Here is a 15,271-nt window from a genome sequence, read left to right as displayed (position 1 = left end):
TAGAGACCAGGCAGGCCTCCAGTAGGAAGGGGAACTCTCCCTAGGAAAGGGGGGTTGAGAGGAGTAGCCGAGAGTCAGCAAGTCCTTCACCCCTGGGAGGGGCTGCCTTCTATTTCTTTCTTGTTTTTTACTTCTTTAACCATCTAGATTTACAACCAAGCGCTTTCCTTTCTGTTCCCATTTCTTGTTCCCTTTATGATGGAATGGCTCCACCCTCCAGAACCACCTCTCTTCCAGGGAAAAAGAGAATTGGAGGATGGGGAGTGTCTTCCCAATTGGTTTTCCTTGCTGGGGCCAACTTCAAGCTGGCTTGGTTCTGTTTTTCCCGAAAGACGACAGTCGGCAGACAGGGCTTTTTGAAAACAAATTGCTCCTCTTCTCATCTACCCAAATATTTGTTTAAATAAGGAGACAAATTTTTCCACTCAATTGTGACTCAGACTGATACAAAGTTTCTCCCCTATCCTACACCTACTTATAGAACGAGAGTGGCCTCGGAGTGGACGGTGCAGTTGAGAAAATCAACCTGGAATAGAAAATCTCCCACGTCAGTCCAGCATGGGTGTGGGAGTTGGCCAAGGTGGAAGGCTGTGCAGAGCATGACAAACAAACGAGTCACACCCAGCATGCACCTTTGTGATCTAGCTTGGTCAAAGACTTCTGAAGGCCTAGAAGTGGCAAGGAAGTCCCACTGGCTTATGCTCCACCACAGCCCCCTAAAGCCACCTCCCCTGTCTGCCGTGGATGTGGCTGTGAGAGAGTAGCCAGGCAGGCAGGCAAGACCCATGAGCCACAGAACACCCAGAGAAGACAGAAGACGGCCTCTCCAGGAAAAGGAAGTGTATTGTGCCTCTAAATTCCAAGAACTGGAGAAGGGAGAGACAATAAGCATCTTTATTATCCAAATTCTAGAGGAAATGGCTCTGCATAACAGCAGAACCTACTAGCTGCCAGGGTGGATGAGAAGTCACTCCGGAGGGCGGCCTCCATGCTGGATCTGCACAAGGGCTCTGAGAGTCTGGCGCCTGGTGGATGTCGGGCTGAGTCCAGTCTGCAGGGAAAACAGCTGGCTGGTCCTGGAGCTCCCAGGAGGAGGCCTGGCCACAGGTGCCCCCTGTATACAATTGTGAAGGGAAAGCCTTCCTCCCAGGTATGAAAAAGACCAAGTGTCCCCGGCTTCATCGGGGCAAGCAGCCGGCCACAGGGTCCGGCCGGGGAGGCACTGGCACAAAGTTCATGGGGCAGAGCAGCAGCGGGCACATCTTCTCGTGCTCCTTCAGTGCCTCTGTCAGGTGCTTCAGCTCCTCCGTCAGCTTCCCGATCTCTCTCCGCAGCATGGTGTTTTCTTGCTCCAGGCACTCATATTCCTGGGGGAGACAGAATGGGCAAAATCATTTCTGATGCGGTGTTCTCTTCCTCCGTCCTCCTGTGCCGTGCTGCTCGCCTCTTGCCCATGAAAGCTGTCTTATTACGCATGTCCCCTCCACCGCTCAGATATGCAGATATTTGTCTATTTGATGAGTGTCTCTCCCCTCCCACTGGGAGAAACAATTTATTGAGGTATAACTTACATAAAATAAAATGTATCTATTTTAAGTATGATCCAGTGAGTTTTGACAAATGTATACACCTGTGTTGATCAATACACAGAACATTTCCATCACTCCAAAAAGTTCCCTCATGCCCCTGTGCAGTTAGTCCCCCGCAAATGCTGATGTGCTGTCCGAAGATCTCTGTTGGGTTCACAGCTATACCCCCAGGACCTAGAACAGTACCCGGAACATAACAAATGTTTGTTGATTGCACTAACAAACGAACGAAAACATCCCTTGCCTTGGCTTTGCTCCAGCACTCACCTGTTCAGTTTCCTCTCCTTCAGGGTTTACAGAGGTGTAGAACTGCAGGGGATCAGAGAGATAGATCCCTTAGCCCAATCCACACAATGTAGAAAACATCTATATCCAACTTGTTCTGGGCACTTCTGCCCTCAGTGGACAGACTCTGTCATTTCTGGGCTGCTCTACTAGACAAATCCTCTTTGTTGGGCATGGTGACTCATGCCTGTAATCTCAGCACTTTGGGAGGTCAAGGTGGGAGGATCACTTAAGGCCAGGAATTTGAGACCAGCCTGGGCAACACAGTGGGACCCCATCTCTAAAAAAAATTTTTTTAACTAGCCAGGCATGGTGATGCACACCTATGGTCCCAGGCACTCGAGAGGCTCTGCCAGGGGGATTGCTTGAGCCCAGGATTTCGAGGCTGCAATAAGCCATGATTACAGCACTGCACTCCAGCCTGGGTAACAGAGAAAGATCCCAACTCAAAAAAAAAGAAAAGAAAAGAAAAGAAAGAAAGAAAGAAAGAGAGAGAGAGAAAGAGAGAAAAGAAAAAAGAAAAGAAAAAGCTCTTCTTTGAACTGATCCAAACGCTCTCACTTTCAAATGTACCTTTTGGGTTTGGTTCCATTTAATAGAACCACATCCAGTAGATCCAATGCTTTTTTCAATATCGCAGTTCTTGAAATGTTAGGATACAGCATCTCAGGTCCTCTGAGTTCCTTGCATCAGGCTCTTCTTTGCTGTTCTGTGGACCCTCACCAACACACACTCCAATTTACCAGAATATCCCAGAAAATGTTGCTCCCAGGATGCAATGCATGGTTCTGGAGACCATGCCAAGGGCAAATGTGTGGCAGTGGCCTCTCCTGTGCTGGGCCCAAGCTGCTGAGGATTCTCCCTGAGCCTGCAGAGAAATGCAAGCTCTATCTGCGGGTGCTGCTGCTCTGTCTGTCCTTGGATGATGATGGATGCTACGGGGCTTAAGGGTAGGATTTTACATCCATCTCCACTGAATTTCATTCCTTATCTGGACATCTTCCAGACCAGCAAAATTGCAAAATCTTTTGGAATCTCAATTGCATCATCTCATGAATGGTGACAGCACACAGCTTTAAGCCATCCACTAATTTAACACGCAGGTCTTCCTTTTCTTCATCCAAGTCATTAATAAGTTCTACAATAAATAGCCAATAGCAGAGCTCTACGGCATGCCAGTAGAGACCCTCTCTAGGCTGGCAATCTCATTTAAATCTTGCTGAAGTGTTTTCGTTCATTTCTAGTTTATAGTAAGGCTTCGTTGTACCATGCACACCACACATTTCCCAAGCTCAGGGCCCAATTGCGTTACTCATCACACTTTCTCTCTGACTAGTAATTTCAAGGGAGTATCACTAAAGAAATGTGATCTTATAGCCCCCAAAGACACATGCAAATTCTCAACCCTGCCCCTTTGCTCGTGCAGTTATCCTCAACTGGACTGCCTTCCTCCTTTTCTACATGGGTCCAGCTCAAGCCCACCACCACCAGGAAGGCTTCCCTAACCACGGCACCTACAGGAACCACATCTTTTATTATGCGTTCTATTCTATTTTGTATCATATTCAATTTCATTCATATTAAGTAATGTCTCTCCCCAAAGATCAGAAATGTAAAGGACCTAGGAACTTCTGCCACTCCTCCCCTCTACCCCCCGGCCTGATGCGCCACAGCACCAGCATCTACATGCTCAGTGATTCCTCAGCCCTCGTCCTCTGTCTCTTCTTTAACCCCATCCTTTCCTTTCAGATGGGACTCTCAGCATCTTCCTCCCTTTAAGAACCAAGGGGTCTGGCGGGGCTGCCTGTAGGGTCTATCTGAGCCATTCCCCAGGCAGGCTCCCAGGGTGGTCTGGAGCACTCTCCAGGGCAGCAAGCTGTTCTGGGGCCATGTGGCTTCACCAGTACTCCGGCCCCATTCTGCCTCCATCCTCCTCCCTGCCTCCCACTCCCAAGCCCTCATGCCCTCCTTTGACCTCTGACAAGCTCTAGTTCTGGAGTCAGAATTCTGTCTACAAACCCAGCCACAAGCCCTCCGTGGGCAAGGGGAGAGTCTGGATGGGAGGATGGGATGGAAGCCGAGGCGTCAAGGGAATCTTGCAGGCAGCAGAGGGATGAGAAAAGCTGCGGCACACACACACGTCTGCAAACACACACTCACACACTCTCATACACACTCGCACACTCTAACACACATACACATATACACACACTCACACACACGTCCACAAACACACTCACACGCTCTCATACACAGCCAGACACACACACTCTCACACACATACACACTATCACACACACACACTCATACAAACCACAGACACACACACAGATACACGCACAGTCACACACACGTCTGCACACACTCTCATACACAGTCACAGACACTCTCACACACATACACACTCAACACACAGTCACACATACACTCACAGTCACACACAGTCATACACACATACACACACCTCACACAGTCACACACACTCACAAAAACTCAGACTCACATGCACACTCCCCAAATTCACTTTCACATACACACTCACACACACACACACACACACACTCTACCCTGCAGCAGGAAATGCCCTTCACTTTCAAGTAAAATGGAGAGTACATTTGAATAGTTCCAACATGCTAACATTTTAAGTAGATTCCAAAGGACAGGCAGCCCTCTTCCTTTGGTAGAATACTCCAAGCTGCCTTTCTACATATACTGAATTCCGCAGCAAGACGCTCTGAGCTTCCCAGTTTTGTCTCTGGAAGCCGTGCGCAGCCCTGTGGCCTGAGGCTCCCCTGAGGTCCACTGCCCTCCCCCAACCCCTGCTCAGAGTCTTCAGAGCTGCCCGTCACAGGTGCCCCACGGGCCCCTCATCTGCCTTCTCCAGAGGGACTTTCTCTTCTAGGATTTAAGCATTACTCATAAACCCGCTGAGGGACTTTTATTGAGCTGAGGTAATAACAAGAAGAGAAGAAGTCAAAATCTTTAGGTGAGACGCGTCCTTTGAAAATAAAAAGAGGAGCTGGGAGGGAAGAAAGAAGAGGCCAGAGAACACCGAATAGCAGCAAACGGGGAGGAAACGAAACCCACCTCACACCCAGAAGAAATTCCTGGAGTAAACGCAAACAAAAAGCAAGCGAAGAACATTAAACCCTTCATTATTTCCAAAAATATGACCTCTCTAGCTTGAATTCTGCCAAGTTCCAAATCCTTTGCTACGGGAGGGTTTGAGGTTGCTATGCTCCCTCTCTGGGTATTTGCCGGGACAGTTTCAAAGCAGACACCTAAAAATTAGAGGTGGTGAAATCACTGTGGATCCCAGCTCTGCCTCAGAAATTAAGCTGCCTAAGGCAGCGGATTTCAAGTAGGGCAATCGTGGCAGTCTGCAGAGGACACTGGCAGTGTATGGAGACAGTTTGGGTTATCACAGCTGGTCAGGGGTGCTACTACATCACGTGGCTAGAGGCCAGGGACGCTGCTCAACGTCCGGCAGCACACAAGACAGGCCCCCAACAACAAGGAATTATGCTGCCCCATATGCATAAACAGTGTCGAGGCTGCGAAACCCTGTTCTGGGCCTCTAGGAGCGGGTGAGTGGGATCAGCAGGCTGCCTAGGGATACGCAGGGTCCAGGGTGCCTCTGAGGCTGAAGACAGGATCAAGGACTGATAAAGAAGTGGGTACCAGGGACCAGATATGACAACTAAGGTGAGAAAGAAAGAAGTAGGAACAGGCCAACAGGAGGCCACAGCCACACACAGACCCCATTTCACAAGTCAGAAAACTGAAGCTCTGAGAGGTACAGTGACTTGTCCAAGGTCACATAGACTTGGGATCTGACTCCTAACTTCAAGGTCAACTGCAACTCTCTTGTAGCATCAACAATTCTGCTTTTGGTTGGCAGTGCCTGGGGCCAGATTTCCCCATGATGGTTACCAGAAGTAAGGGGCCATAAGATCTCAGGACTTTAGAATAAGTCTACTCCCAAGCCTTCACTGATGCACTTCCCAGCAGAAAAACTGTTACCAGCAAGGGCTGTACAAATGAGTGTCATAATCGGTTTCTAAGCCACGTGGGGCATGAAGCTCTCTCTTAGAACATGCAATATCTGAAAAAACCATGGCGACACACACCACAATCACATCGCCCAAGTCATTTGTCAGTTTGTGACATTTGGGGCTCCTGAGGATGGCACTGCTGCTTTCCTTTTCTGACTCAAAATTCTTTCTCAGTCTTACACCTTTGGGGTGCCTGGTCGAACCAGTCTGACCCACTTCTGAGCCACCTTTCAGCCTGGGTGAGACGAGACCCTGACTGTTCACTTTGGTTCTCATTTGTCAGTGTGGACTTCAGCACGCGCCTAGTGTTCAGAGATGAATGCAGGTCGAAATCCCCACGGGAGGTGTGAGCGGGTTGAAGGGATGATTTGAAAGCCCACAGTGAATTCTGAGGTCTACAGACACATGTTAAGAACTGCTTCTCATCACTGTAGTCCGACTGCCAGCAACCACTGCCCAGAAAACTCTACGTGAAGGGGAACCCCAGCCCCTGCCTCTCTGGCTTGGCCTGTGCAGCCTCTTCCCCCATTCTCCCCTCCACAGAGGTCTCGCCTTGACGGACACTCCTAGGACTTTGGAGATGGAGAACAAGGAGGGAAGGGAGGTGGCCAAAAAACTCCTAAGAGCTACAGCTGGGGCAAGTTTCTCAGGGTGTTGGAGGCAACAGAGGCTCAAGTACTCGCTTCAGCAGCACATACACTAAAATTGAAATGATACAGGGATTAACATGGCCCCTGAGCAAGGATAACAGGCAAATTCATAAAGCGTTCCATATTTTTTTTAAAACCCAGGAAGATGAAAGAGCAAAAAAAAAAAAAAACCCCAAAAAAACCAGAGGCTCAAGTACAGGTGGAGTATGTGAGTGAGGTGAGGAGAGAAAAGTGGAAGCTCTTGTTGCCCAGGCTGGAGTGCAGTGGTGTGATCTCGGCTCACTGCAACCTCCGCCTCCCAGGTTCAAGCGATTCTCCTGCCTCAGCCTCCCGAGTAGTTGGAACTACAGGCGCACGCCACCACACCTGGCTAATTTTTGTATTTTTAGTGGAGATGGGGTTTCGCCATGTTGGCCAGGCTGGTCTTGAACTCCTGGCCTCAAGTGATCCACCCGCCTCAGCCTCCCAAAGTGCTGGTATTACAGGCATGAGCCACTGTGCCTGACCAAAAAGTGGAAACTTCAAACAAGTTTGCTCCAAATATCCCCCCTCAGGATATGCAAGAAATGCAAGTAAAGAGCTTGAGTTACTTTGAGATATTCAGGGATGCAATCCCTGCAGTGTGGGATACAGGAACTGATGAAGAAAGCCCTTTTGATGCGCTACAGTCTCCAGGGAGCAGCAGGCAGTGGCTGTCAGTGGCTGTTTTCTGGGTCCTCTGGTGTCTCCCAGTGAGCTGGCCTCACTCCAGATTTGAGGAGGAGGTTCCTATGCATGGTGTCCCCATCCTAGATTGGCCTGGGAGGTCCAGGGGTCCCAAGGGGCTTTCTGTCATGGCCCGCAGCAGTGTGCAAGGGGCTCTGTGCTCAACTCACTGGAGCTTGGCAAAAGGGTCCTTTACACCATTTTTAAACCAGATAACTTGCCTCCAATAGTAGATTTAGTCATCCAATGATCCCCACAGCTACAATGCCCTCCTGGAAGGAACAGGGAAGGGATTACTCACGTGGTGAGTAATGATTCGGTTCAGAGATGATGTTCCTTTGGTTCTGCAGAAGGTTTGGGATATATTTCCATTTTCCCAAGCCAGTCATCTGCTTCCTCACCCACTTGTGACCAACGACACTTGTGTGGAGCTAATGAGGCTAAGGTGAGGGCTACAGCTCTGGGGTCTGTATACAGGTGGGGCTGCTGTCCTGGCCTCTTTGACCCCGTGTTTCTCAATAAAGCTGGCCTTGCTGAGGTGATCTGCCAGTGGTGAGTAATCCTGACCCATTCCTTCAGCCCCACCAAGAGAGAGAGGAGAAGGGGGTGCTCTTCCATGGAGGGTCTGGGCTTCAGATCAACCCACCCCATTTCTGAAAAGGGCAGCTGGCATGACTGTCATGCAACACAGTCTCTGGGTTGGAGAGCAGGCCAGGGACCCTACAGAAGCGGTCTCCACCCCACAGTTCCAAGAGAGGTCAGATAGGGGTAAACGTGGCACCACTCTGAAGTTCCCAGGCACCTGGTTCACCCGGTTATCAAATGCAGCAGTGACAGAAAGTGCGAGAGAGCCAATGCTTCATAAAGGTACTTTTTGGATATTGTAGTAAAATTCCGTGAGTATTTACATTACCTTCTGTGGTAGGCAGCATAATCAATTCGCCCCTCACTGAAGTTTACATTCTAATCTCTTGAACCTGTGACTGTGTCACCTTACATAGCAAAAGGGACTATGTGGATGTGATTAAGAAGAGTGAGATGGGGAAGACTATCCTGGATTATCCAGGCAGACCCAATGCAATCATAAGGGTCCTTGTAAGTGAAAGAGGGTGTCGGGGAGTCAGAGAAGATGTGACAATGGAAACAGCACCAGAGTAATGCAGCCTGAGAAAAACGCAACCAGCCATTGCTGGCTTTGAAGATGGAAGGAGACTACAATCCCAGGAACACTGAAGCCTCTGGAAGCTGGAAAAAGCAAGAAAACGAATCTTTTCCAGAACCTCCAGAAGGAAGGCAGCCCTGCTGCCATCTTCATTTTGACCCAATGTGACCCACTTCTGATGTGTGACTGCCAAAGCTGTAAGATAGTAAATTTGTGTTGTTTTAAGCCACCAAATGTGTGTGAGTTTGTTTCAGCAGCAGTAGGAAATTAACATCCTTTCCTTGGGAAATTCTAGGCTTCCCACCAACAGGCAAGGCACGAGATCTTCCTCCTTTCTTTGTATTTTGTGACCCAATGGCAAGGCCTTGGTATTTGCGAAATGGATCTACTTGACCGTGCTCCATGAAAGATCTTGTCCAAGATATTGTCCTCCAGATACATATTCAGTCCAGATTTCCAACTGATGTTTTTAAAACTAGTTTTTAAAAATATTAATGCACCTGGCTGGGACTAGGAGCTTCTTCAGGAGTAACACCTTGGCCATCCAGCAGCACATGTGGTCTGAATACAGGGCCATGCACTAACTGGGAGCCACAGGTCCCCTCTGGGGGCTATTTTGGTAACATGATGCTAGAACCACAATTGCTTCAGGAGCAAGGGGGGAGAAGGAAAGGAGGCAAAGGGCATTGCCATTGTTCTGTGGAAATTCTTCAGAACAAAGGCTGGGAGGGACCTTCTGTGACACTAGTCTAGAGACCCCAGTCTCTTTCTAGGGCCTAGCCTTCTTACTTCCAGGAAAGAATCTGACATTTATGATTTATGCCACACTGTGAATTTATATCAGAAGGTCGCCTCTCTGTGGAGTACATGCATTCTAAATTTGTTCTCTGTTCATTGTTAGAGTTTTAAGGTTGCCCTTTTCCTCTCCTCTCCCCAACACACCTCAGAGTTTCCAGGTTGCCAATGCCCCAGAATGGCCTTGCTGAGACAAGCATGGCAGGAGACCTGGCACAATGCCTCGTGCCTGTAATTCCAACACTTTAGGGGGCCAAGGCAGGTGGATCGCTTGAGTCCAGGAGATTGAAACTACCCTGGGCACTGTGGCAAAACCCCATCTCTACAAAACTACAAAAATGGCCGGGCGCAGTGGCTCACACCTGTAATCCCAACACTTGGGAGGCTGAGGTGGGTGAATCACGAGGTCAGGAGTTCGAGACCAGCCTGGCCAACATGGTGAAACCCCATCTCTACTAAAAATACAAAAAATTAGCTGGGTATAGTGACAGGCGCCTGTAGTCCCAGCTACTCGGGAGGCTGAGGCAGGAGAATCACTAGAACCCAGGAGGTGGAGGTTGCAGTGAGCTGAGATCATGCCACTGCACTCCAGCCTGGGCAAACAGAGACTCTATCTCAAAAAAAAAAAAAAAAAAAACCTACAAAAATAAGGGGCTGAGGGGGGAAGATTGATTGAGCCTGGGAGGTGGAGGCTGCAGTGAGCCATGATCATGCCATCGCACTCCAGCCTGGGCAACAGAGCAAGATCCTGTCTCAAAAAGACAAGAAAGTATGGCAGGAGAGAGCTAAACTAAAATCTTCAATTATGCACACCAACCCCAACAAAGACAAGAACACGGAATGGTGGCCCATTCCTCAGATAGATCCTTGGATGCTTTTAAGGCCAGTTCCTGGTATGGAGCAGCTCCACGTCCCAACTGCAGGATCATGCAGGTGTATGCATGAGGGCGGAGGGAAAAGGAATGGCTTAGGATAAATCCTAGGCTTCTAATTTGAGTGATGAGAAAGATAGTTCGCTCCATTAACTACAGTTTGAAGACAATGAGAAGAGAAAGTCTCAGGGTAAATGGACAATAACACTCTTTTATGGATGTGGTACATCACAGGAGCCTGCAGTGGACCCATGGGGAAACAGCTCAGCAGACGCTGAAGTTATGGAGTCTAGGGTCCAGGACAGAGGGCCTGCCTGGAGCAATCAATGTTGGGAGCTGATGCTGGGAGAACAGATTAATAGATTAAGTCTTCCAGGGTGAGAAAAAAAAAAGGGTAGAGTCTGAAACACTGGTCACCACCAACATGTAAGGAAATAGGGGGTAGAAGGCTAACAAAGAAATGGAGAAAAAAATTGGTGAAGAGGGTCAGGAAAACTAGGAAATGTGGTCATTTAGAAGCAAAAGAGGGGAAAGCTTTAAGAAGAGATGGGTCCAAACTGTCGAATGTTCTAACAAGGTAAAGGATGATGAGACCAGAAAGAGTCCTGGATAGGGCAGTGCCAGGGCATTGGTGGCTGCAATGGGAGCAGTTTCTGTAGGGTGTGTGTGTGTGTGTGTGTGTGTACACACACACGTTGGGTACATGTGTGGATGTGTGTGTTTGTGTGTGCATATATGTGTGTTGAGTGGAAAGGGAGTAGCAGAAATTAAATCACAGAGGATTGGGGAATAACTAGGAACCAGGGACACAGAGACAACAGGTGTAACTACTCTTTTTTAAGAAGCAAGGATGTTAAGGGATTACTTTGGAGGGAAACAAAACAAAACAAGAAGCAAGGGTGTGAGGGAAGAAAAGAAATGGAGCAAGAACTTGAAAGGGAATCAGGGTCCAGAAGAGGCTTTGTTTTGTTTAATAATGAAAGAAACTTGAGCATGAGAAGCACTCAGTGGATGAGGGAGAAATGAACATGTCCAGGAGCAAACAGTGAGAACACTGGGCTGGAAGGACCTGGCAGAAATTAGATATGAGTGTTGCTGAAATCGTGATAAAGAGAACAGTGATGTCATCACCCCCACTCCTGTGCAAGGGCAGAGGCTGTGTGGCTCTAAAGTGGCTTGCCCCCACCACGGTCTCACCTCATGGAGCTTGTCAGCCTTCTGGGTCTGCTTCTTCCGACTTCTCTGAGCAGCAACTCGGTTTTTTTCTCTCCTTCGGACCTTCCTGTCATCATCCTCAGGGCTCTGGGGAAAAACATTGGGTGGGTGTGATGTCATGGCCCCTCGCCTTACCCTTTTCTGCCCTGTCTCATCACTCAGCGTTGTTCACTGAGCTTCATCATTTGCTTTGCAGTAGACAGCAGCACTGGTTGCTACACCAATGGGCTCACAATAGCCCCTTGCCCAGGAGCTCTCACCATGTGAGTGTGTGAAGTGTGTGGTGTGACTGCCGTTTAAAAGATGAGGAATAAGAAACTCCGAGAGGTTAAGGACCTTGCTCCAGGTATTACAGCCACTAAGTGGGTGAGTGGGAAGTGGAACTCAGGTCTGTTGGTCTCCAAACCAACGTTCATAAACCTCTAGCCCACAGGGCGTATGCTTGGAAGAGCTGTGGTGTCAATGCCGTCCATCTGAGAGTGGAAAGCTGGGCAGGGGCTGGGGGCAGCGGAGAGATCTGCTCTCTGGAACTTGCTGTTTGCCAGTCCTTACACCACCACGCATGAAAGGTACTTTTGATACTGCATGCAAATCATGATTACACTTACAACTAATTGCAACCACACAACTCTACAGACACACCAAATGATCTTAAACCCCACTGACAGTGTACTCATTTGAACAATGCTTGGCTGACATTTTGTTTCAGAAGTCAGAGTGAATCAGAAAGCAAATTTTTGATGTGTCTTGAAAGCTGTTAGCTATATGTAAGATTTAACCAAATTCAGTCAAATCGCTCAAGAGTGATCATGAAACAGGCAGGTGGAAAAATGCACCGACCATGGTAAAAACACTTCAATCAGCTACAGAAAACATGAAAAAGCAGAGCAGTATTTGCTTTCTAGAACCCCATGAGAAGACACCACCAAGCGGGAAAAATACCACACTTACAGAGTTTAAGAGCCAAGAGGTACAAACACAGGAAAACTACTCAGTTATTAATATTCATGGAATGCAAACATTAATAACACAAAAAAGGATATTTTCAGTTATCATTTGATCTCATCTTGGATTCCAAATAAGACACGCATCTTCCCAAGTTACTGCAGGTAAGAAGTTTCAGATATGCAAGAATATAAAAGTATAAAAAGAAGGGGAATAAATAACATACATAGCAAATAGAAGCTTAAGGGAACAAAGTATGAAAACAGAGTCTTCTAGAGAGGCAAAGAAGTCTTGATAAACAAAACCAGAACATTACAGGGGAACATGTGGTTAGAAGACAGCTCTTTAGCTTTAGAATCACACAGATCCTAGTTTTGTCTCTTAGTGTCAACATGTCAACATTGTGTAAATGGTTTAAATTCTCTAAATTTTCAGTTTTCTCATTTATTGTAAGCATAATTCATTCATTCTTTCAATATGTATTAACTGAGCACCTACCATGTGCCAGACACTGTTCTAGACACTGGGGATACAAGCCCTAAACAAAGGGTCAGTGAACTCTGCAGACTTGGTGCTAACAGCCTAATGCTTAGGATTGGGATGCGATGAAATGAGATTTTGTCCTAAAGCTCCCAGCACACAGTGTGCCCTCAAGAACTTACCTGCCTTTGTTGAAGTTGCTACTTTAAAAAACAAAAATGTATTCTGCATAGTGCTTTTCATGCCTCTTTGCTCTCTGTAATCAAAAAGTCACTAGCACAGGAAAGCAGCCTGCATACTGCCCTCGGGGAGCTGACTCTAAACTGGACTCACCACCATGATCACACCTGCCAACCCAGCAGAAACATTTAATCAAGACAGAAAGAGGTGAGCAAAAGTTAGAGATAGTATTACGTTATTAACCATATCTGATTCAGTCTCAAAAATCCTGAGAGGTTGATGTTATTATATTCATTTGACAGATGGGGAAACGGAGGGTCCGAGAGGTTAAACAAATTGCTCAAGGCTGCTCAGCCTGTATGTGGCAAAGCCGAGGCCCAAACTCAGATCTCTGTGACACTCCAGCGTCACCTAATGACATGTGCCGGGCACTGAATTGGGAAGGTGGGGAGTAAGGATGAAAAGACCCAGTCTTCGTCGTAAGGCAGGTGGCCAAGACCCAGGCAAAGTTTCCAGATGGCCGTCCCTGTGGCCAACCTGGTCTCTTTCCTGACTGCGCCGCTGTAAACGTTGCTAGGGGACAGCGAACTGGGAAGGGGCGAAGGGTTTCCACCAGCTGGGGGCGGAGTCGGCCCTTTGTGGGTCCCCCCCGCCCAGGCTGACCAGTCCCACGTTCTCCATTCCCGAGGCAGCCTCTCCCCGCCGGGGGAATCCTGGAGGGGCTACAGGCGCGGGCGGTGGGGTGGCAGTCGCCGGCTGCGCCAGGATGGGGCGGCCCCTGGGGCAGTGCGGAGCCCACGTGCCGGGGAGCACCGGCCATGCCCGGCCCAGCCAGGCGTCGGCGCCCTCGGGCTTCTTCCCCCAGAGGGCGCAGGAGCTGGCTCGGGAGCCATTCCACGCGCCGCCGACACTGTGCGCACGCCAGGATCCCTGGATCGCCCCCACGCCCCTACCTCTGCTTGTCTCCGGCCGCACCCGCCACCTCTGCACCTCCGCGGTCACCACCACGGAACTCCGGCACCCACCTCCTCGCCCCCCGCGGCGCGCGGGTCCCCGTACCCCACGGCCCTCCCTGAGCCTCTCGCCCTCTACCTGCGGCTGCGGCTGCGGCTGGTTCCCGGGCGCCGCGACGCTCCTCTGCAGGACGCTGCCGGCGGCCGGGAGCCCTTGCGACATGCCGGGCGCTCCTCCAGCCCGGCCCGCCCCGCCCGCGCGCCCTGCCCGTGGGGCTGCCTACGGGCGCTGTCCCGCCGCGGGCATCCTGGTGCCGCACCCACGGCCTTGCGCCGGCCCCGCCCCCTCAGGCTTCCCGCTCTCCCCGCTCCTCCACGCGTCGGCCCGGTGTCCCCGCGCGCCAGTCCCAGCAGCCGTCCTTCCCGTCCCAAGTCTGCCCCGCCCTCCTTCTCCCACCCCCGCCCCGTTTCCTCCTCTGCCTGCCCTCTCTCCGCACCTCGGGGTCCCAAATCCCACCCCTGCTGCGGCTTTCCGCCGGCGCCCCGCGCTTCGTGGAAGTCACGTGGTGGCTCTGAAACCCCGGAGGGAACGCGAAGCCCACCCACGCGAGGCGACGCCCGGGCCGGTGGGGGCCGGGGGGCGCCATGCAGCCTTTGGGGTCCTTCGGCCGCTGCCGGGGAACTCAGGTTGAGAAACACAGTGGGTGTTTTGGGGTCGGTGGTTTTTTTCCCGGTCCCATCGCGGCATCTTCCTGCGCCTCAGCCACGCCCTGCGCCCGCCCCCCGGCGCGGGGGTCACAGTCCCGGGGGACTTTCTCCGCGGCGATCAGTCATCCGGGCGCCACTCTCGCTCCTCCAGCGGCCCCGAAGCCGCGGCTCTGGGGCGAAGACGCCGGCGTCACTGAGTGCCACCGCGCACCCCGAGCCACGGGCGCCCCAGGGACTCTGCAGGGAGTGCCTGCCCTTCCCGTCTTGGGTCCGCCGGGCTGTGGGAGGGAACCAGGCGGGGCGGCCCGGAGGGTGAATTCCCGGAGCGGAGGGTGGGCATGGGGAGGATGTCCCGGACAAAAACGGTGACGGGCTTCCCTGAGAGCGAATCTGCCACGTGGGACGTCACTAGTGACAGGCTTGGGGATCTGGACCCGCCATGCCACGGTTAAATGGCCCAGATCATTTTTCTTTTTCAAGATTTATCCGCTCGTGCCAAGCTGGGGACCAGGTTGAGGTAGGGCAAGTCCCTGTCCACCTGCCTGCCCGTCAAAAGATGCGAAGCCAAGACAATTACATGTGGTCCTAGCGAAGGAAACACTAGCGGCCACAGGCTGTGGTCTGCCTGCCGTGAGCACCGGGAAAGATAACCGCGACTCGGGATGGACGGGTGGGAA

At 50.6% G+C, this 15,271-nt stretch overlaps 1 protein-coding gene and 1 non-coding gene across 3 annotated transcripts; one reads left to right on the top strand and one right to left on the bottom strand.

Moving 5' to 3' along the window:
* Positions 1-825: 825 nt before the first annotated feature.
* Positions 826-14,537, bottom strand: BATF3 (basic leucine zipper ATF-like transcription factor 3). Of its 2 annotated transcripts, none has more exons than XM_030812503.1 (3): positions 14,384-14,537; positions 11,311-11,415; positions 826-1,367 (listed from the first exon to the last, which is right to left on the bottom strand). In XM_030812503.1, exons 1-3 carry the CDS (start codon positions 14,531-14,533, stop codon positions 1,179-1,181), a joined length of 444 nt encoding a protein of 147 aa, XP_030668363.1. In that variant the 5' UTR covers positions 14,534-14,537; the 3' UTR covers positions 826-1,178. The 2 variants fall into 2 exon arrangements, with proteins under 2 accessions (XP_030668363.1, XP_030668364.1); XM_030812504.1 differs by lacking the exon at positions 14,384-14,537 and adding an exon at positions 14,026-14,324.
* Positions 6,605-6,708, top strand: LOC115835262. The gene has a single exon (XR_004030254.1). It is a non-coding gene; the product is annotated as a U6 spliceosomal RNA (small nuclear RNA).
* Positions 14,538-15,271: the final 734 nt, after the last annotated feature.

The sequence above is a fragment of the Nomascus leucogenys genome, chromosome 5 (genome assembly GCF_006542625.1).
Source record: "Nomascus leucogenys isolate Asia chromosome 5, Asia_NLE_v1, whole genome shotgun sequence".
Taxonomy (NCBI): Eukaryota; Metazoa; Chordata; class Mammalia; order Primates; family Hylobatidae; genus Nomascus; species Nomascus leucogenys.
The sequence above is the reverse complement of the archived record's forward strand: the minus strand, read 5'-3'. Positions and strand labels throughout refer to the sequence as shown.

Coding starts and splice junctions, on each gene's coding strand:
- BATF3 (XM_030812503.1), bottom strand. CDS start 14,533: ATGGCGCCCCCCGGCCCCCACCGGCCCGGGCGTCGCCTCGCGTGGGTG. Junction 11,416..14,383: donor GTGGGATTTGGGACCCCGAG/GTGCGGAGAGAG, acceptor GTTTTTCCCCAG/AGCCCTGAGGATGATGACAG. Junction 1,368..11,310: donor AGGCTGACAAGCTCCATGAG/GTGAGACCGTGG, acceptor TGTCTCCCCCAG/GAATATGAGTGCCTGGAGCA.